Source organism: Acomys russatus, chromosome 32 (assembly GCF_903995435.1).
Source record: "Acomys russatus chromosome 32, mAcoRus1.1, whole genome shotgun sequence".
NCBI classification, from domain to species: Eukaryota; Metazoa; Chordata; class Mammalia; order Rodentia; family Muridae; genus Acomys; species Acomys russatus.
The window spans coordinates 47,069,260-47,096,576 of NC_067168.1; the positions used below are offsets into that span (position 1 = coordinate 47,069,260).

General features: G+C 52.6%; 2 protein-coding genes across 2 annotated transcripts in view; one reads left to right on the forward strand and one right to left on the reverse strand.

The window, feature by feature from the left end:
• Ss18l2 (SS18 like 2) overlaps positions 1–27,317 on the forward strand; it is an 89,872-nt gene that overhangs the window by 50,138 nt on the left and 12,417 nt on the right. The window lies entirely within an intron of this gene.
• Positions 15,138–25,626, reverse strand: Sec22c (SEC22 homolog C, vesicle trafficking protein). Its single transcript, XM_051140314.1, has 6 exons — positions 25,397–25,626; positions 22,917–23,080; positions 20,386–20,565; positions 18,299–18,417; positions 15,869–15,934; positions 15,138–15,357 (listed from the first exon to the last, which is right to left on the reverse strand). The coding sequence occupies exons 1-6, from the start codon at positions 25,576–25,578 to the stop codon at positions 15,157–15,159; spliced, it is 912 nt and encodes a 303-aa protein (XP_050996271.1). The 5' UTR covers positions 25,579–25,626; the 3' UTR covers positions 15,138–15,156.

Here is a 27,317-nt window from a genome sequence, read left to right on the forward strand (position 1 = left end):
TGGCTTTGGACAGGAGCCCCACATTTCCATGTGAGGACTTATCCCAAAAGCCTTTGACTCACACCGAAGTGTGAAGAGGTTGTAATGGGTCCCATTGTGACCTCCCCGCCCCCACCCCTAAACCCTAAACCCAGCCTGAAGGAGACAGACTCTGCCTCAGGCCACATCAGAGCAGCCAATAGAGCCGTGGGAAACAGCAGAGGTTCACAATCATCCTGGAAAACACAGCGACAGAGAATGCAATAACTGCACACGTCAGTGGGGAGAGGCTGTGTGTGTGTGGCTAATGGAAAGATGTGAATACAGCAGCGGGGCAAAGCAGGTAGCATTGGTCAGTCAGTGAGAGATAGCTCCCAAGGGTGTGTGCAAACACACTTCATTTAGTTCCACTCTGTAAACTTTGGGGTTGTCTTGCTGGCAAAGCCAGAGGTCGATGCCAGGCTGGTGTAAAGAAGCCAGATGGGCTAGCAGAGGCTCAGATCTGTCTGCCAGGTCCCTTCAAAGACTGCCTCCTCAGTACCATCCCAGGACAGATCAGAAGGGACCCCGCGCCTAAATGAATGGGCCTGAAATTCCCCCAGCAGTAATGTGTTGTGGCACTGAGGTAAGGCACAGAGCCCTGGGTGGGGAGCAGTTATCAGCCAATAGGACAAAGAGGGAGTGAAACCCAAAGTGTGTTCAAGAAAGGAAGGGCAGAGTTGGGGCACTGCTGAGAGAAGGGTTAGGAAGTGACCAGCTCAGTGGAGGACGCTCTGGGATAAAGGCAGACTGATAGCCTTGGGTGAGGGGCTAAGGAAACGTGTGCTGGCATCCTGCCTTAGTGACAGCCAGCTTACAGCCAGAGTCACCTGAGTCCCCTCTTCCTCTGCCAAGACCCAGGTCCCTCTGGTCCTGCCCGGCACCTGTCAAGCCAGGCCACCTCATCTCCATTGCCATCTGGGTGGGCACTTCAAAGACTTTACCAACTTTGGCCACCTTAGGCCTTGATACTGCCAAGTAGCTCTCACACCAGCAGGCCTCCATACTGAGCTTCCAACAGTGAGAGAGAGGGTGAGGTAAGGATTGCACCTAGGGCCAACCCCACACCTCCCTTAGATCAAACCACTGATCCCATGTGAGTCCTGCCTGATGTGACCCAGACTCTGTTGCTTCTTAAAACTGCACCCTACACTCCATGCTTCCCAAGGGCGAAGCCCAGTTAGCTGAGGTGGGTATGTCTAGGGAGCTGTACCATCTGAGCCCAGCGAGGCTCCTTCGGCTCTGTGGGAAAGGCTCATTTGCAGGTGGTCTTCCTCCCCGCGAGCATAGCCTGTCCAAGGAGGCTGGTCCAGACGATGGCGGAGCGTCACTGCTGAGTAGATGCCAGAGGCGTGTGCCAGTAGAGACAAAGAGAAAGTCTATCAGATGAGGTCGAGTGATGGTGGGAGGCTGATGCAGAGAGGGATCCAGGGCGCAGGTCTGCGAAGGGAGCCAGACCATCAACAGGAAAGGGAGGAGGTCAGTTGGTAAGACAATGGCCTGGTTTAGGACATGCAGAATGTACCTTCTGCAGGGTATCTGAGGAAAGACCCTCTAAGGCTGTTGGAAACAGGATGTGAAGGAACAAACAGAAGTGGGAAGACCAAGGCAGCCCCTTTGGAAGAAACAGTGAATGTAAGAGCTAAGTCTCTGGGCACCCATGGTGCGTGCTGGACACAGTGGGCTGAGGAGTGTGACTCAACCCCTCCGTCCTAGCTGACACACACTGTCGGTTTCAGTGAGCAGTGGCCGAGCTCCCCTGCCCCCATGTGGGAACAGGACTGGCTCTTATCTCTCTGGGGGAAGGGGAGGAGCCACAGCTGGCAATAATTAAAAGCCCTGCTCCAGCCAGGGACGGCCAAGACATTAATAGCCCTGGGAGTCTGTGGACCTGAAGACACTGCCTCTCAGGAAAGGGACAGAGTTAACTAACCTCAGTAGGCCAGAGGGATGCGCCAAGAGGCCTCCGTGGCAATGCCCCAGCCTCTGCACAAGACAGATGGGATAACCAAAAACTAGAGAAAGGAAGTCACTGCAGAGACTGATGTTGAACCCAGCTCTCTAAATCCCATAGTTGCACCTCAGATAGTCTACACATTGCCAAGGGTGGGCTCCTTTGGGTGTGCCCTCCCGGGAGACGTGAGAAGAGGTGAGCCAGTTAAGCAGTCCTGATTCTGTCTTGATACATTGTTTATCCTGTATTTTTGCATTAATTTTGATATTTTAAAATACTGCATTAAAATATTATTTACCTTGGTTCTTGCATTGCTGTTTTGTTTTACCTGCTCAGATCCTGCGCCTGCCTCATTAGTGTCGTGCTGGTCCTTGTCCCAACATCCCTGAATTCCAGGGTGCCACTGTAGTAGAAGCGCTGAGAGCTCCAGGATGGCCTCTGTGTGTTTCCCACAAAGCACCTGGCCAGAGTGATGCCAACCAGACATGGCAGCCTCAGGGCTAGCCTAGCAGCCTGTGTCAGTGTAGCCCACAGTGTTTCCACTCTCAGCGTGCGCTCACTCTCTCTCTCTCTCTCTCTCTCTCTCTCTCTCTCTCTCTCTCTCTCTGTCTCTGTCTCTCTCCCTCTGCCTCTGTCTCTGTCTCTCTCTCTCTGTGTCTCTCTCTCTTTCTCTCCTGTAAGGTGCCTGCCAATGCCCCAAGCACCCTGGCCTCAGAAGATCATCCACAGGAAGGAAGGACACCCCCTTATCAGGAAAGATAATCCAACTAGCACTTACCTTCTGTCGGCTACAGGATAAGGAGGATAGGTCACAAGGCCATCTTGTCAATGCCCCAGTTTCCACACAAGACAGGAGAGATAATGTGTGTATATCAAGAGAAGGGATTCACAGGGCTGGAGAGATGGCTCAGCGGTTAAGAGACTGTCTGCTCTTCCAGAGGTCATGAGTTCAATTCCCAGCAACCACATGGTGGCTCACAACCATCTACGGCCTCTAATGCTCTCTCCTGGCCTGCAGGTGTACAGGCAGATAGAGCACTCATGTACATAAAATAAATAAAATACTAGAGAGAGAGAGAGAAAGAGAGAGAGGATTCAACTTGACACAAACTAGAGACAGATGGGGAGAGAGAACTTTAATGAGGAATTGTCTCCATCAGATTGCCCTACAAGCATGTGTGAATTTCCTCCATCAGATTGCCCTACAAGCAAGTGTGAATTGTCTCCATGGATTGCCCTACAAGCATGTGTGAATTGCCTCCATCAGATTGCCCTACAAGCATGTGTGAATTGCCTCCATCAGATTACCCTATAAGCATGTGTGAATTGTCTCCATGGATTGCCCTACAAGCATGTGTGAATTGCCTCCATCAGATTGCCCTACAAGCATGTGTGAATTGCCTCCATCAGATTGCCCTACAAGCATGTGTGAATTGCCTCCATCAGATTGCCCTACAAGCATGTGTGAATTGCCTCCATCAGATTACCCTATAAGCATGTGTGAATTGTCTCCATGGATTGCCCTACAAGCATGTGTGAATTGTCTCCATGGATTGCCCTACAAGCATGTGTGAATTGTCTCCATCAGATTGCCCTATAAGCATATGTGAATTGTCTCCATCAGATTACCCTACAAGCATGTGTGAATTGTCTCCATCAGATTGCCCTATAAGCATATGTGAATTGTCTCCATCAGATTACCCTACAAGTACTGTGTCTGTGTGGTCTTTTCCTTGATTGGTAACTGATGGAGGAGGATCTAGCCCACCAACGGGTGGTCACCCCTGGGAAGGTGTGCCTAGGTTATCTGCAGCACAGAGCTGAGCACCATTCCACATGGACTGTTTCAGTTCCTGCCGCAGCTTTCCTCAGATGAAATACCCCGCCTCCCCCAGTCACTTTTGGTCAGTGTTTTATCACAACAACAAAAAAACAAACTAGGACAGCCAAGCTGCCATACCGCAGCCCAGTCCCCTTCTGCAGCTCTCTGGGAACATGCATGGTCCTTGGCCTCACTGACCTGCTCAGTGTCCGCGATAGCGCTGAAGGCGCAAGTCAGCCATGGCTCAGTGCAACTGTTTTGCAGAATGAGAGGCAATGGTGTGCCTGGGGGGAGGGGGTGATAGGGGTGGGGATGGGGTGGGGGGTAGGGGGAGGGAAGTGGTGGTATGTGTGTGTGTGTGTGCAGGGGTTGGGGCGGGGTTGGGGTGGGGGGTAGGGGGAGGGAAGTGGTGATGGTGGTGGGGGTGTGCACAGGGAGTGGGGGCGGGGTGGTGGGTGGTGGGGGAGGGAAGTGGTGTTGTTTGTGTGTGTGTGTGTGTGTGGCAGGGGGTGGGGGTGGGGACGGGGTGGGGGTAGGGAGAGGCAAGTGGTGATGGTGGTGGGGGTGTGCACAGGGAGTGGGGGCGGGGTGTGGGTGGTGGGGGGAGGGAAGTGGTGTTGTGTGTGTGTGTGTGTGTGTGCAGGGGGTGGGGGTGGGGACGGGGTGGGGGGTAGGGAGAGGCAAGTGGTGATGGTGGTGGGGGTGTGCACAGGGAGTGGGGGCGGGGTGGTGGGGTGGTGGGGGGAGGGAAGTGGTGTTGTGTGTGTGTGTGTGTGTGTGTGCAGGGGGTGGGGGTGGGGACGGGGTGGGGGGTAGGGAAGGCAAGTGGTGATGGTGGTGGGGGTGTGCACAGGGAGTGGTGGGGGCGGGGTGGTGGGGTGGTGAGGGAATGGTGTTGTGTGTGTGTGTGTGTGTGTGTGCAGGGGGTGGGGGTGGGGAACGGGGTGGGGGGTAGGGCAGTGGTGATGGTGGTGGTGTGCACAGGAGTGGGGCGGGGTGGTGGGGTGTGAAGTGGTGTTGTGTGTGTGTGTGTGTGTGTGCAGGGGGTGGGGGTGGGGACGGGGTGTGTGCAGGGGGTGGGGGGAATATGGGGGGGAGTGGTAGGACAATAGAAGTCACGGACACAGCACCACAGCATCCATCACCCAGGAAATTCCTTCCAGTGTCCCTGTTACTCATCCACTGAGCTAGTGGCAGAAAACACTGTGACCCACCAGAGCCTGCTGGTGGCTGCCATACTTCAGCAAAAACTGCCTCCACCTTTTCCTGGGGCCTTCTCATAATTGACAGGGCTTCTCTCTAGTAGAATCCAGGGTGCAGGATCTGGGAGGCTTTTCTAGAGCCTTCCAGATGGCGGCACGCAGGAGCACAAAGGGTCCAGAGGAAAGGCTGGATGCCACTTCTAGTGCCGCAGGGTGGGTGAGACTGTGGTGCTCGTTCCCCACAGCAAGGCCTGACAGGGCGTGAAGAAAGCCCACACAAAATGGGGGCTCGTGGCCACTGGGAGTCTGTGCTGCTGCCTGAAGGTCAGGAAAATTGTGCCGGTCCCTAACCATCTTTGCCTGTTGCCCAAGGCGGTCAGGTCATCACAGCTCCAGGCAAGGGTTCTGATTAGTTACTTCTGTTGCTGCCATGAAACAGATAATTAAAGCAGTGTAAGGGGTGAAGTGCTTGCTTTGGCTGGAGAGATGACTCAGCAGTTAAGAGCTCTGTTCTTTCTGAGGGCCTGAGCTCAGTGCCCAGCGCCCGCCTCAGCCAGCTCACAGCTGCCTGTAACTCCAACTCTAAGGGATCTTATGCCCTGCTCTGGCCTCTGCAGGTACCTACACATATGTAGCTTTCTCTTACATAAACTCGGTCACATAAATAAATTTTTTCAAAACACTTTGTAGATAAGGAGGGTAGTTTGAGGCATGCTGGCTGGAGCAGGAGACAGGAAGCAACAACCTGACAGGAAGCAACAACCTGACAGGAAGTGAGTGGTGCAAGGTTGCAAATCCACATTTCACCCCCAGTGACTCACCTCCTTAAGACTCCACAACCTTCCAAAACAGTGTCATTAACTGGGGACAAAGTGCTCACTCAGACGCATGAGGATAGGGAAGACGGTTCACATTCAAACTAGCATAGCCTGCACAAGAGGCTGGGGCGTCCCTCTTGGCACCTCCATACTCCCATGTGACTGTTGTTCACAGGGTCTGGCTGACCCAGCTTCTCTGGGGAACCCCAGATCGCCCCAGTCTCAGCCTAGGTGTGGAACCCCACCGTGCATCCTGTAGCGGCTGCGCAGGCCCACAAGCTCCAGTTTGCTCACGACGCCCTGTGCCCCTCAGGAGGTGCCAGGCCTCTGGGAGCTGACGGGCTGGATGGTGTTCATGCAGGCTCTCTGCCATTTTCTTTTAAGGGGGAGAGTGAGCAAGAATCTCATGTAGCCCAGGCTGGCCTTGAACTCACTTTGTAGTTGAGGATGACCTTGAACTTCTTATCCTCCTAAGTGCTATGATAACAGGCCACATACGCCCACCCACACCCTGCTTGTGTTGTACTGGGAATCGAACCCAGGGCTTCACACATGCTGGGCAAGCACCCTACCAACGTCTGCTAACATCTTCCAGCCATTCTTTACATTTTAATATGAACTTTTTGGAAAAGGGATCTGACTAAGCAGCCCAGGCTAGCCTTGACCTTGAATCTTCTTGCCCTGGCTTCCCACGTGCTAGGCGGTCAGTTGTGCACTTCTTACCTTCACTCAAATCCTCATCTACTCAAGCTGTGGCTTCGGTTGTCCATTAAAGCTGCCTAGGAGTTGGGGGGAGGGGCTTGTTGCTCCAGGTAATGAGACTCCTCCCCTCCCCTCCTCTCCCCTCCCCTCCCCTCCCCAGCTGTTTTACAGTACCTCCTCCACACCTCTTCTGGAGGGGGACTGAAACCCCTCTCCCCACCTTTCCCGGGGGACAGCAAAGGGCAGTGGCTTGCGGGAGTGGGGACTAGGAATCACAGCTCTTTGATGCTTTCACGTTCACTCAGTAGCTCGTTAATCATTGTTTCCGAATTATTTTAACAAAATAGCAAGAGCACCTTAAGGAACCTGTTACTTTGGTGCATGGCATTAGTGGCTGCAGTCCATGGTGGCAGGAAAGTCACGGAAGGAGGAGAGTGGCCGCTGGTGACAGGAAGCAAAGAGAGGTGAATGCTTGTGCTCAATTTCTTTCTCCTTTTCACTCAGCCTGAGACCCCAGCCCCCAGGATGGAGAGACACCCACATTCAGAGCGGGCTCCCCTAGCTCAGCTAATCTTCTCTGGAAATGTCCTCACAGACACCCAGGGGCCCATGCGTCCTCTAGGTAATTACAGTCACTGTTGCCGTACTTTTTATTCAATTTTATTTTGTTGGGGCTTCTTATATCTCTGCCTCTCTTCTCCCCAGTCCCTTCCGACACCCCAACAGCAGGTAGGAGAGAAAGGCTAGTGGGGAGAAGGGGCGTTGGTCTCTTTAGCTCCTTCCTGCTGGCTAGGGGCGTCGGGTTCGTTGGGGCAAGTCCTATCTTCATTTCAGGGCACTTAATCAAACTGCGTCACCAGCAACAGGAGCCACAGCGGGGAACACCAGCAGCCTCCTTTCTCAGCCCCGGCCCACCTCTGGGGTGTCGGGGCTCCGGCATTCATCCCCTCTGCAGAGTCCTCAGAATTCAACTATCTGCAGCTGGCAAAGATCGCGTTCCTGCCAGAGCACGAGAGGATCATAGTTAACAGCTGTGGACAAACTAAAGCAGCCCCATACACCTGGGATTGAGCCAAAAACATGTTTACATGATTTAACTGGTTTTTTTTTTTTTTTTTTAAGAAGCCAAAACTCCCACAAGTCACTGCAACAAAGAGTAACCACCACATGTGCCTACCACTCACCCTGTGCAGAGCTGAGGCACTGAGGATGGGAGGCTGAGACTGTATCCTCAGGAGTGATAAGAGAGGGAAGAAACAGGGTAGGGGCTGGAGTCCGGGCTTTGTGGTGAGGTAGGGGGCTTCCAATGGCAAGACATGGGCAGGCTGTCCCACTTCCTGCTAAGCAGTGTGTTTGTTTCACCGTCACATAAACCAGAACTGAGGCCTAGGTACCTCAAGGTCAAGTTGAGCCAAACTTTCCAGTCCCCTTCATCAGTAGAAGCAGCCTGAACAGTGTCTGAAGACAGAGGGGTGCAGGGTAAGGTCTGAGCTTATGGTCTCAGAGTGCTCTTCCCCGCCGCCCGCCCCCTCGAAACTCAGGGATGCGCTGCAGTAGTGACCGAGGGCCACGGCTCCATCAGCGTGCGTGTAGACCAAGAGGTCCCCACCCCAAACTCAGCGCCCTCTATGACAAAGAGCAGCGGGCAGCTCTTGCAAAGACTAATATTTACTCTACAAAGGGAACTGGCACAGGCTGTTTCCTGTGGCTGGCGTCTGGTTCACCCGAGGATGGACATAACAGGAGGCTCCAGGAGACAAGCAGATGTCCCCTCAGATACCAGCGGTAAGACAGGACGATGCCTGTGAGGACAGCACGTTCTAATGTCCATCTGCGCCCAGCCCCTTGGCTTGCACACCTCCAGGACAGTGAACTCCCCCCTGCCTTCGTGAAGCCTGCTGGACAGTCCCGTGAGAAAGTTCACTCTGGCTGGCCCCATGCTCCTTGCCTCTGGCCCTTGCACTGATCCCTGGGGCCTTGGAAAATGTGCCTGGAACAAGCCCCGGGGGCCATGGTGGTCCTGGTCTGCTTTCCACCACCCTGGCTTCACTTCCCCAGGCTCAACTCTAGTCTCAGGCTATTTATGGGGTGAGAGGGAGGGCTGACTTTAGGGCACCTCTGTCCCCCTGCAGCAGTTCCTCGTGCGAGCCTTTCAGCAGGAGGCTCCTGTGGGAAACTACCTCAGTCCGCCTGGATCTGGGGAGGACAGTCCCTGGTGGGGAGGGGTCAGCCTGGTAGCCGCTACTCTTCTCCCTTTGAGATCGCCTCCTTTTTGCTCTCCTCTTTCCCCATCCCTCATGGTCCCCAGAAGCGCACCCTTACTACTTCAGCCCCTACCCTCTGATTAGGCTCCTCCCTTGGCCCCTGAAGCAGACATGGACACCTTTCGTTGTTTTGACACAGGGTCTCATGTAGCCCAGGCTGGCCTTGAACTCCCTAGTACCAAGGCCAACCTTGAACATCTGTTCTTTGTGCTGAGCGCAGTCCTGAGGCAGCGTACCTGGCTCCTGGGGTGCTGACTCACCCCGGCTCCTAGGGTGCTAGGATTCACCCTGGCTCCTGGGGTGCTAGGACTGACCCTGGCTCCACGAGGGCCCCTCCTTCTCTGTGAGCTCAGCTGTGCCAGCCCTACTGTTCAGCCTTCTGTGTGGCAAAGCGCACAGGTCGAAGGCGACATCTCTCTGCTGTTGTATGTCTGGCCAACGTCCCAATGGCCATCTCTTCTATGCTTACTCACTGGCCTTTTAGGTCTTTTCCTTCGGAGTTTTTATATTGCGAGTGCTGTTTCTTGCTGATCCACATGAATCACTCCTACTCTGATCCTTACTGCTTCTACTTCTGTGACAGGGCCCTCCCGCACTCCTCACCTTTTCCAGGACCTCCTGTCATCACACTTGTCAATCTTTTTTAAATGTTTTACTTATTTATTTTTAATTTAAAATATTTTATTTTTGTCTTGTTCTTTCGAGACAGGATCTCTCTGTGTAGACCAGGCTGGCATCAAACTCACAGCGATCCACCTGCCTCTGCCTCCCAAGTGCTGGCATTAAAGGCGTGCACCACCATACCTGGCTTATTTATTTTTATACCTATAGGGTTTTCCATGTGTGTATGTCAGTGCATGCTGGGTGCCAGCAGATGTCAGAAGGTATCAGACGCCCTGTAACTGGAGTTAGAGACAGTTGTGAGCTGCCATGTGAGTGCTGGAAACCAAACCCAGGTCCTCTGGAAGGGCAGCCAGTGCGGCTGAGCCCTCTCTCCAGCCCCAAGCCTGGAGATCCTTTGAAGGGCTGGGCCTAGGACTTTAAGTATCTCGCCCTTAGAACGGAGCATCTTCTCTTTGGCACTCGGCAAACTCTAGACTTAGCCTCGCCCAGCTGCCCCTCCCTCCGTCTGAGAGCTGGTTTACAGAGCCTCCGCCAGCCCTGAGTCCTCCCTCCTCTGGCGCGGGGTGCGCATGCTTGGCAGCTGTCACCAGGCCTCCTGTAAGGATAAGGCTCAAGGAAAAGATGGAGACTCATCACCTGGCGCAGAAGAGGCTATTGCTATTTACTATTAGCGGGTGCTGTCAGATGGGGGCAGGTCTCTGGGCTGCTCTCTGACTGGCTTCCCAGGCCAGGCCTCGGCTTCTTTACCTGAGCGACAGGCTCTGTTTAACCTTCAAATCCCAGTCCAGCAACTCAAATGCATATTGGAGAGTGACCTTGGCCTCCTGCAATGTCTAGGACTCAGGGCAGACAAAGGAGAGACGTTGGGAGCACACAACCAAAACAGCTGGCCCAAAGAGGCTGCCCCCTAGCCCTTCCTGGGAACTCGGTCAGCTGTTTCAAAGCAGCCGCAGAGAAGGGCAGCCACCCTGGGCTGGGCCCGGGCGATGTGGCTGGTTTCTGCGCCTCCTGGTGGCCATTCCCGGTAGCGCTGGCCTGTGGAAACCTAACCTTCACTCCTAGCACAGAAGGGCAGAACTCAACTCCACTCCTCCCCTGTTCACACCAGGATGTCACATCCTTCCCCCAAATGCCTCCCAAAGACCACCTCAGACCAACAAGAGAAATGGACCCCGGTTCAGCACCGCACACCCACACGCACATATTAGCAAACACCTTAGATTTATTCTCCACACTTCTGAAGCCACCTCATGTCATTTTGATATACACAGTATATATGCCGGGCTATACAAGATTGACACACACTTCAGTTTTATGAGTACGTGAAAGTTCAAAAGTGTGTGCTCAAAGCAGACCTTTGTGGCCCGGCTGAAAAGTCATTTATAATACAGGCAGCACACGCTCAGGAAAACTGTGAGCAGTTACTGGTTTTGCCTTTTAAAGTAGCCTCACATTTTTATGTGCTTAGTAGGGAAAAAAACCGCCATTAAACCAAATCAAATCCTAGAGGCTGAGTCACTAGGAACAGTTCTGCAGCAGTGTAAGAATCCTATCAATGTAACGGCTAAGGTCGCACGTATGCAGCAAACATGGGTCAAAGCGAAAGAATGGGTTTGGTTTTTGTTTTTGTTTTTGTTTTTTTTCCCCATTAAAAGGCAATTGTGGGCCACAGCACTGCCGATCCCTCCATGTAGACAGGCATCTCCCTAGCAGACTAATCCCAGGTGTGAATTACAAGCCCTTTCCCACAGCTGTCCTGCTGACATTTCCCCAGCAACGCGAGAGTGACAGTGCCAGCCAGGCAGTGGTGGCGCACACCTCCAATCCCAGCACTTGGGATGCAGAGGCAGCTGACTGAGTTCAAGGCCATTCTGGTCTACACGGCGAGTGCCAGGGTAGCCAGAGCTACACAGAGAAACCTGCTTAATAAGAGTGCTGGCACTGCTTCCGTGCGGACGGGGTGGGGAAAGCAGGCGCTTGCTTTGCTGAGATCGGACACGGACACTTGAAGTCTGAGATCCAACCTACAGAGCCAGCTTCCTTGGATCCAGCAGTGGGTCGGATGCTGACTGTAGCAGGGGCCCATGCACAAAAGCCACGAGTCAGGCACAGGGGAAGAACGGAGCCACTTTCTGGAATGAAGTGTCTTTATACTGCAGCAGCGTAAAGTGCTGCCTGCTGGACACACCCAGCGGCCTTGTAACCCTCTCCCCCTGCACACATGCAACAGTCCCCTCTGCGACCACCTGCAATCTTCACAGAAGCACACAGGGACTGCAAACTGGGGATACTGCCCTCTTGCAGGGGAAGATGCTGAGGAGGGCAGGTAGGGACTTCCACTGTGACAGAGGACTGAGTGGAAGTGCCAAGCTGATCTCTCCAGACCAGGCTGGCTGACCTGTGACCGTGGTGTGTGTCCCATAGGGCTGTGGTACTGAATGGATGAGGTAACACAAGAAACCTGGCTCTTAAAGTGGATTTGTTGCTTTTAGCATGGCTTTTGCAAAGGAGATATTCAGCATATATAGTATTTATTGGATAGTTATTACTAAGAATTTAGGGCTGGGATCTTGTGTATTTGGGTAGTGATGGCTAACCTATAAAAGCCTCATTTGCTCAGAACTTTCCCCAGGGTCAGTTATGTATTTTCTCTGTCCTTTGCTTCCCCCCACCCCACCTCCACCTCATCTTTCAGTCACGGGCATGCTGGTCTCTCTCGCTCCGTCATTCTCAGCTCTCACGGCACAGGTAGTGTAGCCGCAGACCTAGGTGGGACAGTCAGACACAAGCACCGCTCAGCAAAGGTTTGTTGGGCACAGCTGATGGCAGTGTGCACTCTTAGCCATGCGCGGCCTCACTCGAGTTTGAAATGTGGCAGTGCTGAGGTGAGCGGGCAGCTCCTTCGAGGAGCAGCCCAGCACAGCTGAGAATGAAAGGGCAGAACACAGCCCTCTGCATGCCGAGGGCAGCTGCAAATGGACAGCTCCACTTCCTTTGCCCACCTCATGCCCTGTTTCCTGTACTTCGAACAGCCACCTTCTTGGGCCTGCTGAGCAGACTCAGACACAGTGAACAGCCTGAGCACACCCAAACATTCCCACATGGACACTCAGGGACACTGCACACCTGTTACATCCAGGTCACATGTGTCAACAGGGCTCATAGATAGCAAGAACCATAGCTCTGTGACTCCCAGGAGTCAGTGAGGCTTCTGAGACAGAGAGGGCGCTCAACCCAGATGGCCTAGCTGTCTCCACCTCATAAAAAGGAAAGCCAGGTAGAATTCCTGGCAGGGAAAGGCTCTGTGAGGGCAAAGAAATCCAAATCTAAAGCTTTCTGCCTAAGCACTGGGTTGCTCCCACCTGGCTAACAGCAGACCAACATGGCACATTCAGAAGCTCGGGGTCTGTCAGCAACTGAACAGGACAGCACCTGGAAGGCTTTGTTTTCAACAGTATAGCTTCGCTGGGCAGGCGTGGTGGCGCACACCTTTAACCCCAGCACTCGGGAGGCAGAGGCAGGTGGGTTGCCGTGAGTTCGAGGCCAGCCCGGTCTACAAAGTGAGTCCAGGACAGTCAAGGCTACACAGAGAGACCTTGTCTCGAAAAACAAAAACAACAGTCAACAGTGTGGCTTCATGGGAGCCAGCTGGGCAGGCAGCACCTGCCAGAGCAGTAACCGGTGACGGTGGACAGAGACGCTCCTACCTTGGGGCCAGTTCCCACCTGGCTGCAAACTCCTAAGCCTGAACGGAGGAACCGGGAGCCTGGGCTTTCCTGGAACATTGTCCTCCAGGGAAGTGAGGCTTCCCTCGGCTGCATTCCGTGTCAGTGTTTTCTGTTTCCCTCCATTGATGGGTCAGTCTGGAAGGCTGTCCTAAGACAGCTCCCGAGCCTTGTCAACCAAGCCTGGACAGGGCCTGCCCTCAGGGACTGCTTTGTGGACGGATGGCCACGGGGTCAGGCCAAGAGTGTGCACAGTGTCCACATGCAGGGCAACACAATATCACAAAGCTTAAGAGAAAACAGTGCATTTTTAGGCTAGTTTTTTTAATTACATTAAAATTGTTTTTAAAAATATGTGCTTTGGATTAAAAGAGTTTTCTTCCTCCTCTGGTTTTCTCTTTTGCCACTTTAGAGTTCTCTCTCAGGAAGAGTGAACATTTGCCTGCACAGTATACACAAAATTACACAGGTGTGTTACACAGGTCGAGATCAACAAAGCCACAAGGCTGAAAAGTTCATGTCCAGCAATGTTGCCAATATATTCATACCCAGACGCTGTAGATTTGATTAAAATTAGAAAATTATAAGGAAACAAAATCACAATGTAGATACTTTTTGAATCCATTTGTGAGTCCCGTGAGCTCCTAAACAAACAAACAAACAAAAAACCAAAAAAACAAAAACAAAAACAAAACGACACCTGGTGGCTTAATTAACACACAGTGCCAGTGGCAGCCACACAGCACAGAACTCTCCAACCCTGTGCTCTGGCTTTCCCCACCATTCACTAACGTTTGGGATGGTTTTCTCCTCCAAAAACTACCAAAATAGGGGTTGTCCCTCCTGAGCCAACACACGCAGTTGTAGGTCACTGTTCCGAGAACAAGCCCAGAGGGTGAACCCCAGAGTAGCTTCTTGAGGGCCACCAGATATCCATGCTCAGGGTTAGGAGTGTGTCTTTGTCAGAAGCACACTTAGCTTCCCAGAGCACTAACACCTACTTAATGCCTGTCCAGGGGTCGAGGCCCAGGATCTAATTGAGATGTCACAGGAGGTGCAGAGGAGTCATCAAGCCTATCTAGGAGGTACACAGGGCCACATCTCCAGCGATGCACAGGGACAGGCTTGTCACAGCAAAGGCTGGTGACAGCAGGCGCCCCCATGTCTTTGGAGAAGTTCTGAAACCACTCCGCTCTGCCCCGCTGACAGGACCCTGAAGCCCTCACATCTGCTCACGTCTATGTGCTTACGGCTCAATGATACTAGTTATTAATTTTAAGACACTCCGATAGATCCTGCATATAAATATAAAACCACAGCTGTATCCACATAGTCCCACCACTATAAAAGGTCTCTGTAAATTAAATAAACTTGGATTTCCTTAGCATTTTCTCAGCCTGTTTGCCTTCATTCTAAATGTTCAATTTATATCCAAAATATACTTAAATATTCCAAAAGTATATCGAACCCAAGTTATCAAAAATGTAAACAAAATTTACCTAGCTTATATTTATGAACTGTATCTTCAAGCTTTTAATTTACCCTGTACTGACACTCTACAGGAAACTGACTGAAGTCACACTGAACCTGCAAACGGATCTCAGCTTTAAAGAATTTCCTTGACGCCTGCCGATTACTAAAACCAGCATTATGGGATGTGTGGTCTGCAGTTATCATTCGATTTAGGAGACCAAATATTGCCACCCTGACCATCAAAGATGCTCTGTGAAGCAGCTCCAGCCTTGGCTGCCCTGTGCCCGCTCAGCTGGCGGTCCTGCACAAACGCTCCACACAGACCAAGACTGGCAACCAGCAGCTCTGGGTCCTCCATTGCACCTGCCAGGGTCTGTGACCTCAGGAGTGTCAAGGATGGAAATGTGAGGTGAAGTTGAGAAGCAGGAGTGGAAATGGACTGGCCTTCCAGGAAAAAAAAAATCAAAGGCTCCATCCATGGCACGGTGCTGTGCTCACGCTCCATCCATGGCACGGTGCTGTGCTCACACTCCATCCATGGCACGGTGCTGTGCTCACACTCCGTAGTCGGACTGCCTCTCCTGCAGCTGCCTGGTCAGGATCTGATACGAAGACAGAAAAGCCACCCCTACGTGGAAGAGGATTTGCCAGGTGTTTCTCAGCCCGTGCAGATACACATTGCCCAGGCAGATGAAGGCCAGCATTAGCAATACCTTCAGAGTCCTGGAGGGACTGTAGAACAGGTACAGATGACACTGAAACGAGACCACATGGCAGCCAGTCAGAGAGAGGCAGACCGCCTCAGGGCATACGTAGCCACAGGCAGCTGTATGTATTCAGTCATTACCTGACACCTGCATGCACTCACTAATTACCTGGCACCTGCATGCACTGATTAACTGAATTTGCTGCAGCAAAGATGGGACCAGCTGCTGTCAATCACTGGATGAACGGGAGATTCAAAGGACAATGAAATAGGTGTCACGGGAGGAGGGGTGCTAAAGACACACAGGCAGCTGTCCAGACTGGGGATGCAGAGAAGAGAGGGATACAAGTAGGGGTACACCAGGTGGAGAGGCGTTCCCAGGGCTGAGTGGCCTCTCTGTGGGGTCCTCCTCAGGGGCCATGACAGCTGAGCGAGATGTGAGGGAAAGTCATGCGTTCCTGCTGTGGTTTGCCCTGAGTCTCAGCCACACTGTGTGCCGCACAGTTCCTTCAGGCACCTGCCTGCGGTCTGCAAAAGCCTCAGTCAGGCCCTACACCTACCTGGACAATGCAGGCCACAGAAGGAACGAAGAAAGCCAGGATGTTTCCAACTTCCTCCTGGGCAACCTGAAACAGATCAGGGCACATGGAGGGAAGGGTTGGCTGAAAGGAACCACTTGAGGCACAGATCTGCCTAGCCAGATCCAGGACTGACATGTGACCATTTTCAGTGATTTGACAGCCCTTACAAACTCCTGTCCCAGGCCTTCGTGCTAAGTCCTCAACATGGAATGAGCTCCCGCGCCTGCACCCCTCAAAGCCCTTCTCCTCCATTAATGTGAGGCTTCTTCTCGCCCCTGCACTGGGCTGTCACCCCCTCAGTGCTGTCACCCCCCCCAGTGCTGTCACCCCCTCAGTGCTGCCCTTTCTCTGTACCATGAGAACCGCAAGGCAGGGTCTATCTTGACCCCCTTGCCTGCCAGGCACCAACTCTACTACAAGCAGCCAGCCGGGGCCTGATCCACGCCACACACTGCTCTAAGATGCTGTAACTGGCCTAACGTTATCACCGCTAGCACTCTCCTGATGATGCTCTTCAGAGGGGTCAGTCTACGCCAGCCTCCTGAGTGCAACACCCACAAACCACCATCCTTTACTCTCTAGTCAGCACAACATTGTGGTGAACAACATGACTCTTTTCTTTTTATACTGCAAATTCAAACAACATACTCTGATCACAATTTACAGTCCCCTGCCCACTCCTAGACCCTTCCTACCTACCCCCCAGCCACTCTAGGCTTTCCCTTCCCCCTTTAAAAAAAGGCAAAAGAGAGAGAAGCACAGTAACGCGCACACACACACACACACACACACACACACACACACACACACAGAAACCATAACATACAAGTGAAAGACTAGTAAGATTTAAAAAAATAAAAATTAAAAAAAGCAATATAAGACAAAAAGAAAAAAAAAGAAAGAAACTACAAAAGCATTATGGCTCTATCTTTTTTTTTTTTTTTAATTACCTGCTTGAAATACTTCCAAAAATATTTTTAAAGAAATATTTGAAAAAAACCATTGAATAGGAAGTTGCTTCACCATCTGAGGCCAACAAAAGGAACGTTCCTGCAGCCCAGGACGTGGCTCCTGACAGAGAAGAGGCTTCTGCACGTCACAGATCACTGGCTGGGAGCATATTTCCCTAGGGCCTGACAGTGTGAGAATCACGCAGCCTGGGCTCCGAAGGGCACAGAGGCACCCAAAGCCCTCACAGCACAGCTGTCCACTTAGCAAGAACATGCCAGAACTCCCCAAGGCAGTCACAAAAGGGACCCTTCCAGGGCTGGTCAGCTTCCAACCAAGAGTAACTTTTTGTTTTATTCTTTTATTGTTTGTTTATTTATTTTATGTAAATGAGTGCTCTATCTGCCTGTACACCTGCATGTCAGAAGAGGGCATTGGATCCCGGTATAGATGGCTGTGAGCCACCATGTGGTTGCTGGGAGTTACACTCCTATCCGTGGAGCCATAGTCTCTCCAGCACTCCACTCTAAGCTGCCCAGGCTCTTATGTAGCCGAAGACGAGCTTGATCTGCTCCTCCTGCCTCTATCCCTCCAGGGCCAGGACTCAGGGAAGCACCACCACGTCCAGGGCCAGGGCTCAGGGGAGCACCACCACGTCCAGGGCCGGGGCTCAGGGGAGCACCACCATGTCCAGGGCCGGGGCTCAGGGGAGCACCACCACATCCAGGGCCAGGACTCAGGGGAGCACCACCACATCCAGGGCCGGGACTCAGAGGAGCACCACCATGTCCAGGGCCAGGATTCAGGGGAGCACCACCACATCCAGGGCCGGGACTCAGGGGAGCACCACCATGTCCAGGGCCAGGACTCAGGGGAGCACCACCATGTCCAGGGCCGGGGCTCAGGGAAGTACCACCATGTCCAGGGCCAGGACTCAGGGGAGCACCACCATGTCCAGGGCCGGGGCTCAGGGAAGCACCACCATGTCCAGGGCCGGGACTCAGGGGAGCACCACCACGTCCAGGGATGGTACTCAAGGGAGCACCACCATGTCCAGCTTATGGTTTAAAATTTCAAAATTGTGGTATTTGAATTTTTAGCATTCATAAAACCTCCTGTGCTGGGCAGTGGTGGCACATACCTTTCATCCCAGCACTGGGGAGGTAAAGACAGGTATATATCTCTATGAGTTCAAGGCTAACCTGGTCTACAGAGTGAGTTCCAGAACAGCCAGAGCTACATAGAGAAACCCGGCTGAGGAAAACAAACAGACAAACAAAAAACCTAACAATCTGATAAATAGAATGTTTCCCATCATCAGCTCTGTCACTCGTCTTTCAGTTGTAAAGAAGGGCTGTGGAGGAAGCTTCAGGGTAAAGGGCCCACACCAGGGTGTTCATAAGGTCCTGGGTTCAATCCCCACCATCACCACAAACAAATACATCTGGAAACATGGGTCACCTGTAAAGAATGTTCTGCGAGGTGAACTCCACGGATGAGGTTCAGTGCAGCGCACATGATGTTGAGGACAAGGGAGAGGATCCCCAGGGCTGTCACCGGCTCCATCCGGAGATTCGGAGCTTCACAACGAAAAGAGAGAGAGGAGTGTCTTGTGAGAACTGCCTCCATGACAGGCAGCCAAGGACACTAACTAGCCCTCTGCTAACAGGCCCACGACACCTCACACAGAACCACAAACACCAACAGTTATAAGGCAGCACAAGTTAGCAGGGCAAGCCAGAATGAATGGATCTCAGAAATGGAGATAAACTTCTTTAAAAAAAAAAAAGCTATTTTCATGTTCAACACAAAGTTGCAATTTTTATTTTAACCAGGGGCGACTTGCTCCCAGAGGGAGGTGTCCGGAGACACTTGCAATTGTCAGCAGGAGAGACGAGTGTCATGGCACTGTTAAGCATCCCTCAGGACATAGGGTGCAGCTGCAGAGTCACCCCCTACTGCATGAGGAGAGGTCAGGCTGAGATGCCAGGGGCAGGATCGAGACTCTAGAAGCATCTCCACCATTTGCCTCCATCCTCAGTTTGTAAACTGCTCCTCTCTCTTCCCAATAAGGACGCTCACTGGTCGGTGCCATGTGGGCATCCAGAGACACTCCCAGCAGGCAGCGTTTAAGTTCTAAAATACCCAGGAAGAGGCAGCATTACACCTAGAAGTCACAGCTGTGGCCAGGGCGATCATGGGAACAGGTGGCTCATGGACCCTGGCTCACAGACGCTGTCTAGCCTGTCCTCCGTCCTCCCGTCCGTCCTCCTGCTGGGCTCCTTCCTAAGCATCCTTTCTGGTCCTGGCATTTCCCTGCAAATTAACACGCACAGGCATGCCCAGCAAGTCACCCCCAGCTAACGCCTACTGTTAGTGTGTTAGTTCCCACAGAGCAATTCAAGTTCCTGTTAGGAAAGAGCATGCTACCTGCACGGACTCTAGCCTTGGGACAGTAAGGTGAAGCAAACCACAGTAAAATGTCCTAGGTGAGCAACTTGGCACTTTCAGGATTTGCTCCTCTTGTCTAAGTGTTTAAAAAAACAAAACATGTCACAAAGGTGTCCCTGTGCTCATGCGTGACAAGGGAGACGCTTGGGCTCAATTACCCAGTCTCCCCCTCCCAAGGCCCAGTGTCCCCCAACATGAACTGGAACAGCCTGCTGACTGACTGGCAGGCCAGCCAACCTGGGGACTTGCTAGCTTAAACACATTAAGTCAAAACAAAACATTTCTAATATGCCACTTAAATTTAAGCCATAAGTTTAGAACAGTTTTAAAAAGTAGACTGTTATGATGTGGACAGCTCTTCAGGAGATGCACCATGGCCTGTGTGCAGAGGTCAGAGGGCAAATGAAGGGAGTCTCCTCCTATCGTGTGTTCTCCAGGGATGAAACCCAGGTGCTCAGGCATGGAGGCAAGCCACGTCACACAGAGCGACGTCACATAGAGCCGTGTCACACAGAACAGTGTTACATAGCCACATCACACAGAGCTGTGTCACACAAACCATGTCACAGAGCCATGTCACATAGAGCCGTGTCACACAGAGACACATCACACAGAGCCGTGTCACACAGAGACACATCACACAGAGCCGTGTCACACAGAGACACATCACACAGCCGTGCCACTGGTCCCCATTGCAGAACTGTTATGTTAGATGCTACACAAACACTCTCCCTACGGCCTTCCTCCAACAAAAGGGTCGGGCCTTCCAGAGCAGGCTTCCAGGGTCTCAGGAATGCGAGGAGCCAAGGAGGAGCAGCACAGCCCAACCAGGGGCTCCCAACAACATAGTAATTCTCGAACATGTCAACATGTAAACTTCACCTTGAATAACCTGCCGAGTCAGTCTGGATACTACCAGTTCGCTCCCCTGAGCCACTATCACTAGAGTAAGGTTCCACTTTGTTCTGGGTAACAAACATCTGGAAACAGGGTCCATCCATAGTCTCCTCGATGCACTTGACATGCTACCACCAAACCAGCCCATTCCTAGTGGACACGCATCGCTGCATCTTCACCAGAGAGCGGCAGGCACTTACCAGGCTCGGAGTGCACTGGGGCGTGGCCGTTCAGCACGCAGTTTGCCACATCTGTGCCCTCCAGGGACAGAACTGCCGGAGGCTGTAACTCAAGCTCCTGCTGAATCTTTTCTAAGCCACTCTTCATCTGGGAGGAGCTCATATGGTTAAAATGCCACTTTGTTTTCTGAATGACACTGTCTGCAGAAAGAGAGAGGCCCGAGCTGAGCATCATCAGAACGGTGCATATGGGAAGTGAAGCCCGTTGCTAAGCAACCAGTAAGTCAGCCAGATTCTGAACAGAGTCAGTTACGGCCGTCAGGTGACTGCTGTGTACTAACAGTCTGATCCACTTCTTCAAAGCAGAATTATTCAAGTGTGGCTGCAGAGAAGAGGATCAACTCGGGGGGGGGGGGGGGGGGGGGGGCGGGGGGGGGCGCTGAGTCGGCAGGAGGCACTGGACCTGATGCAGCAGACCGTTCCTAACCTTGAGAATGGGAACGAGCTACTCCTGGTTGTCTCGTATCAAAAGCTTTTTTTAAAAATCACAAATAAATATGACTGTGTGGTACAGGCCGGGAAGGCGTGTGTGGACGGTGTGCTGGTTGTGCCTGCCAACTTGACAGGAGCTAGTGGCCTGGGAAGAAGGGGCTTTACAACTGAGAGGTGACTCATTGTCTCTACTTACAGTGGATGTGGGGGGACACAGGCCACTGTGGTCAGTGCCGCCGCTGGTGAGGGAGCCCTGAGCTGCGGAAGAAAGCGGACTGAACAAGCAATGGAGAGCTAGTCTGTAAGCAGCGTTCTGCCAAGGTCTCCACTGCAGCTCCTGCTCCAGGCTCCTGCCTTGAGGCCCCTCCATGGTTGGCTACGCATGTACCCCTGTAAGCCATGGCGTTTGCCGCAGCAGCGATAGCAAGCCAACTAGCACAGAAGGGTCAGCTTTGACCCTCTTAGTTATGTTATCGTTAAGCCGCTCCAACTCCAACACATCTCAGCACGGTTTTGTTTTGCTTTATTAAGTCAAGGGCTTGTGCACTCCAGGCTGGCCTCAAACTTGCTCTGGAGCCAAGGATGGCCTTGAACTCCAGATGTGTCCACCCGCTAGGATCACACTATGCCGCCACGCCCAGCCTCACTCACATTCGGAAGCCCAAGCACATACGGCTCCGCCATCACTGTTCTCTGACTCATTCTACTCCCATACACCATGGAGCCACATGGGTGGCGCTGGACAAGGTCCCCTGTCAGACCCAGCTCTCTGCTTTGCAGGGAAGGCACATACAGCGATGAGGGGGGAAAGAGCACAGCCTCACGCTTCTCCAAACCAACCGATGCCAAGGGAGCTACAGCTGTGGCCTGCCTGGAGACAGCCACACCCCCACCCCACCCCACCCCCCACCCCCCCACCCCCCCCGACAGGAAGAGGAAGCCCAGGGCAGCTGCTTTACAAAAGCCTCCCAGAGCACCCCAGATCTGCCACAGTGAGGCCTGCACCCCAGATCTGCCACAGTGAGGCCTGCACCGCAGAGCACCCCCAAGATCTGCCACAGTGAGGCCTGCCCCTGAGAAGGACACCCAGGTGCTTGCGGCTCCCAGCGACTCCCGATAGCCAGGCTGGAGGCCCAGAGGGTCAGCATCAACTCTGGCAGTCCTAGCCAGACGGCGTCCATGCTGGCTTCACACCCAACAGCCTATACCAAACCCTGCCGGATCCCTGCCCTGGGCCATCCCAGACACCGAGTACCCATCACCCACCCCTCTGGCTCCCTAGAGCAGAGGTTCTCAACCTTCCTAGTGCTGCGACTCCAACGGTCTTAGGCAAAGGGCTGTTCCGCGGTCCCCCCCCCCCCCCAAGGGGCTGAGGCACTTCCCTACAGCTCAAGATGACAAACTTTTAGCCCAAGCCGAGCACACCCCGTGACGACCAGGCTGTGTTCTGTAGACTTGGGACCACAAAGGCCCACCTGGCTGAGCCTGGGACAGAAATGTCTTCTTCCGAAGCCTTGCCAACCTGCTCAGGGAAGCACCATCATTTTCTCATTTCTCCCCTGTTACATCCGGAAGCTTTGACAAAATGCAGGAAAAAATACTATAGAAACGTGAGAGCACCACAGAAGTGGGAAACATTGCCTCTCTCCGTGGAAGAGCGCCCCGAGTGGCTCTGGCCAGAGCTGCTGTCGACAGAACTTTCCGCAAGTGTAGGACAGTGGACACTTCAGGGTGCTGGGCACACCCTGCCTTAGACAAAGCATCTGCGCACAGATAACAACCCCGACTCACGCGGCTCAGCTCTGGTCTATACGGGCTGTGGTTTGCTGACCCCAGCGTCAGGGGCCTGTGGGGAACAGCCCACACAGGCTTCTTTCCTCCTCCACATCCCCACAGGGGAAGTGTCTGGAGACACGGAAAGCCACTGTGGTTAATTGCTATGAAATCAATGGCATGTGGTCACACCTCCCATGGTCTCCCTGGACGGCTAAAGCCAAACCTAAACTTCAGTTTCTATACATGTAACATTTGAGAAAAGCAAAGCATGAATAGCTACGAACCGAACTCAAGAAAAGCATAGGGCCGGGAGGCCAGGCCGATGCAGGCGGTGTCGTAGGAAGCTACGAAGTCCCACCACAGAGTCTCCAGGAAGCAGAAGGCCATGGCTGCTGGGCACTGGTGCAAGCAGATAGCCATGCAGGCCACGTCCCCCGACGATAAAAAACTGAAAGAGAAAGAAAGTGCTGTCTGAAGTGCCAGGAAACAGACCAAGCGTTCCCAACTCACCTTTGTTGCTGTTCTTTGCATTTTTATTTTCTTTGCTTTAAAGATAAGATCTCTCTATGTAACTCAAGCTGGCTCCAAATCATGTAGCCCAGGCTGGCCTTAACTGACAATCCTACTGCCTCAGCCTCCTGAGTGCTAGGATTATAGGCATAGACTTGGTGCACACATACATATATATGCAGGCAAAGCACTCATACACATAAAAAAAATCTAAATTAACTTTTTAAAAAAGGCTGATAGGATAGCTCAGCTGCCAAGGCTGAAGATCCCAAGTTAATTCCCCAGAATGCACATTGAAAAGCTGGATGTCAGCCGGGCGTGGTGGCGCATGCCTGTGATCCCAGCACTTGGGAGGCAGAGGCAGGCAGATCTCTATGAGTTCGAGGCCAGCCTGGTCTACAAAGTGAGTCCAGGACAGTCAGGGCTACACAGAGAAACCCTGTCTCAAAAAACCAAAAAAAGAAAAACAAAAAGAAAAGAAAGAAAAACTGGATGTGGTAGCACCTGCAATCCAAGGACTCCAGAGCAAATAGGAGATGGAGACAGAGTTGTTCAGAATCTCACAGGGCTCGCTAGCCTGACACCCAGTGCAGCAGAAACAACAAGATACCTCTCAGCAAGGCGGAGGACAGAACCAGGTCCCAAACGTTGATAGTAGACCTCCCCATGCATGCTGTGGCGTTCGAATAACCACATTTATGTGTGCACATATGTGCGTGTATGTGCACATTTTCTGGTGTGTGCACACATGTTCTCCTGTGCACAAGGCTCTGGGGTCTAGCCTCGGCAGCATAAAACAAACAGAACAAGAAAAAGCAACAGAGGAGAATGCTTTATAGTCCTGATTTGATTGTGATGTTGTGGATTTTCCCCCCAGGAAAAGGGTATCCTGCACAAACCAGATTCTCTAAGCTTGGTGTAGAAGGTGTGCTGAGGGTGGCGCACGCCTTTAATCCCAGCACTTGGGAGGCAGAGGCAAGTGGATCCCTGTGAGTTTGAGACCAGCCTGGTATACACTGCGAGTCCAGGACAGCCAGGGCTACACAGAGAGACCCTGTCTCCTGTCTCGAAAAACCAAAAAACAAAAAACAAAAAAAACAAAAAAAGAGTCAGCAACTCAGAAAGGGAGTCTTCCCCAGGAGGTGGAGCTCAGGACTGCAGCCATCACTCTGCCGGCCTGACAGGACCCTTCAGCCTCACATCCAGCTCGACTGGCACCGTCTTTGCTTCCATGATTCTGAGACCAAACGGCCCTAAAATGACCCCAACTTCTTGGGCCAGCTATACGAATTACAAAAAACGGAACGCGAGGGACCTGGTAAACGAAGACCTATATAAACTCGCAGGTGCGATGTCTGCTAACAAAGCCACTCTATTTAAAAGCCTGCCTTGGCCCTGAGGGTTTCTTGCGTCAAGTCTCAACATAAGGAGGATAGCACAGCAGACCTGGGGTCCAGCTGGCTGCCCTCAAATCCCAGCTCCACCACTGGAGCCTTGGTTAAGTCGCTTGACCTCAATTCCTCTCTGTAAAACACGTGAGCCGGCCTCACCCACCTGACCCGGCCATGTGCCCCGTAAGCCACTGGCATCACAGGAAAGCTGTCAGGGTACACAGGAGTCACAGCCTCTAGCACTATCGCTGGCACCCACGCTACCATGGGTTTCCCCCTATTGTATTAATCACTAATCTATTTCTCACTTGAAGTTCTTTGAACAAGAGACCTGCCCTCGACCCTTTTCATTCCCCTGTCCCAGCCCTGTAAATAGAAAAGCTGGGCTGGGGTCCAGGCTCAGCCGGTAGAGTGTGTACATAAACCCAGTGTGGTGTCACATGCCTGTAACCCCAGCACCAGGGAAGTGGAGGCAGGAGGATCAGAAGTTCCAGGCCATCCTTGGCTACAGTCCAAGTGGCTTAGGGAGCTCTGTGTCTGGGCTCGTCCACTCCTTTTCCACCACTGGCTTTTAATAGGTTCTTCCTTCCACTGTACCTAAGTGAAAAATAAAACGGGCGAAGTGCTGCCTAGGGGGGAGCCAGGTCTCCCCCACATTCACAAGTGCTCTATGACAACAGATGAGTCAACAGTGCTGAATGGGAGCTCTGAAGATAGACCCCTACTCCCTCCCTAATCTGCTGTAAGCGTACACAACCTTTGCCTGCCGGCTGGGACCAAACCTTCCTTTAACCCACGCTGCCTTCAGCACTTGGGTAAAAGCACCCGAGTCGCACTGACGTCCCGGAGAGGTGTCCACTTACTACGTATGGAAGTCACGGCTTTCAGCAGAGCCTCGGCCGGGATGCTGGGCCAGCCTCAGGGCTAAGGTCTTGAGCTGCCTCCTGCATTCCAGGAACTCCTGGGCGTGGTAAAAGTCAGTGGAGGCTGAGAGGGGTAGGCCATCCCTCACCCGTACTATGCTGGCAAAGAGGATCATGGACATGGTCTGCAAAAGGAGTCATGAGGACACCTGAGGAGAGCAAGGAACGCCTTGTCAGTGAGGCCAGGCAATGGTGTCAGAGACCCCACTGTTAGAAATGCAAATCACCTCCCCTCTGCCACTGTGGGTCTCTCCACTTTGTTTTCGTCCCTCTTTCATTTGCAGCCTTCCTTCTCTCTACTGAAGACTCCCTTCCAGGAACTAAGCCAATGCGGCTGGGGGACAAAGGGACAGAGCAGGAGGTGAGGCCAGCAGGGCTCAGAAGCAATTGCAGCAGCAGCAGCAGCAGCAGCAGCAGCAGCAGCAGGTAGCCGGTTGCAGAGTTCAAGACCCTAAAGGGACAGGAAGTGGCAACACTGTGGCAGGGTGTGTGTGTCAGGTTACCCAAGGAAGGAGTGTTGAGCAGTTCAACAGCCACACACATCAAAAAAGGAGGGGCAGGGGAGTCTGGGTACTGCAGCAGTGGTGACGGTGACAGGCCGAAGGCGGCTGCGGCGCTGAGAGAGCACATCCTCCAGGATTTCTGTTATCTGACACAAAGCCAGTCCTCAATATTATGACGGAGCCCCTACAGATGGCTGAAGGGAGTCAGTTAGCAAATCACATTATGGTAAGATATTAAATATTTGGTCGCGCTACGTGAACACATTAAGAAATAGATCTGGGCCTCGTAGTGCCTTTGGCAGATTAGAAAAAGGTGGCCCTGAGGGAGGAAGGAGACCTGCGTTAGCAAAGCCACGGAGCCCAGCAGGGGCTGATCTACCCGCAGACTCCCTTGCACATCTGTACAGGTCACACCTACACATCTGTGTAGGATTCTGCCCTGCAGACAGAGTTACCCAGGCGGCCAAAACAGCTCTGGCAGGTCATTCCGTGCTGCATGTCCCTGTTTGTTTTGTTTTGTTTTTTTATGGTTTTTTGAGACAAGGTTTCTCTGTGTAGCCTTGACTGTCCCGGAATCACTTTGTAGACTAGGCTGGCCTCGAACTCACAGCGATCCGCCTGCCTCTGCCTCCCGAGTGCTGGGATTAAAGGCATGCGCCACCTCGCCCGGCTTCGTGTCCCTGTTTGTGATCCCGTCTGTTGGGCCCTCTGTTTAGTGGGATTAGTGGGCACACTAGCGGAGCTGCCCCTGGGAGACAGCCTTACTTTAACACCATCCCTGGCTTCACTCAACCTGCGTCCTTCTCAGAGAACTCACTCACTGCTCACCCACCCGCATGCACAGACGATCTCGACCCCTTATGCCAAAGCCTTCCTGCCCTCTGTCAGATATAACCACTCCTCATCCCAGAGGCCCCCACCAGTTTAGCACTAAAGTTGCTGAGAACAAAAGTCAGGCCTCAAGTTCCCTGCAGCCGCTGCAGGGCCAGGCCGACCACCAGAGGGCACTGTAGGCTCTGTAGCCTTACAATGGCCGATGCTGTGACTGACCCCAGGGAGGAAGTGCGCTGGGCACTGAGGCCAAAATCTGCCACACTTCTGTGTTTGCAATACTGATTTTTAAAAAACATCTTTTAAAAGTCCTGACTGAGAGAGCAAGAACTCAAGATCAGTTTGAGAACAGAACAGGCCAGAGGTTCAAACTCCAAACCAGGGCCTTACAAGGTCAGTATGGCCTCACATGGCACAAGGAAAGAAGAATAAAAAAGACAATAGAAAAAATATATATATAAAAGACAATGGAACAAAAATATACCTGAAGAGTTAAGCCACGCCCACGCCCACGCCCAGGGCAAATA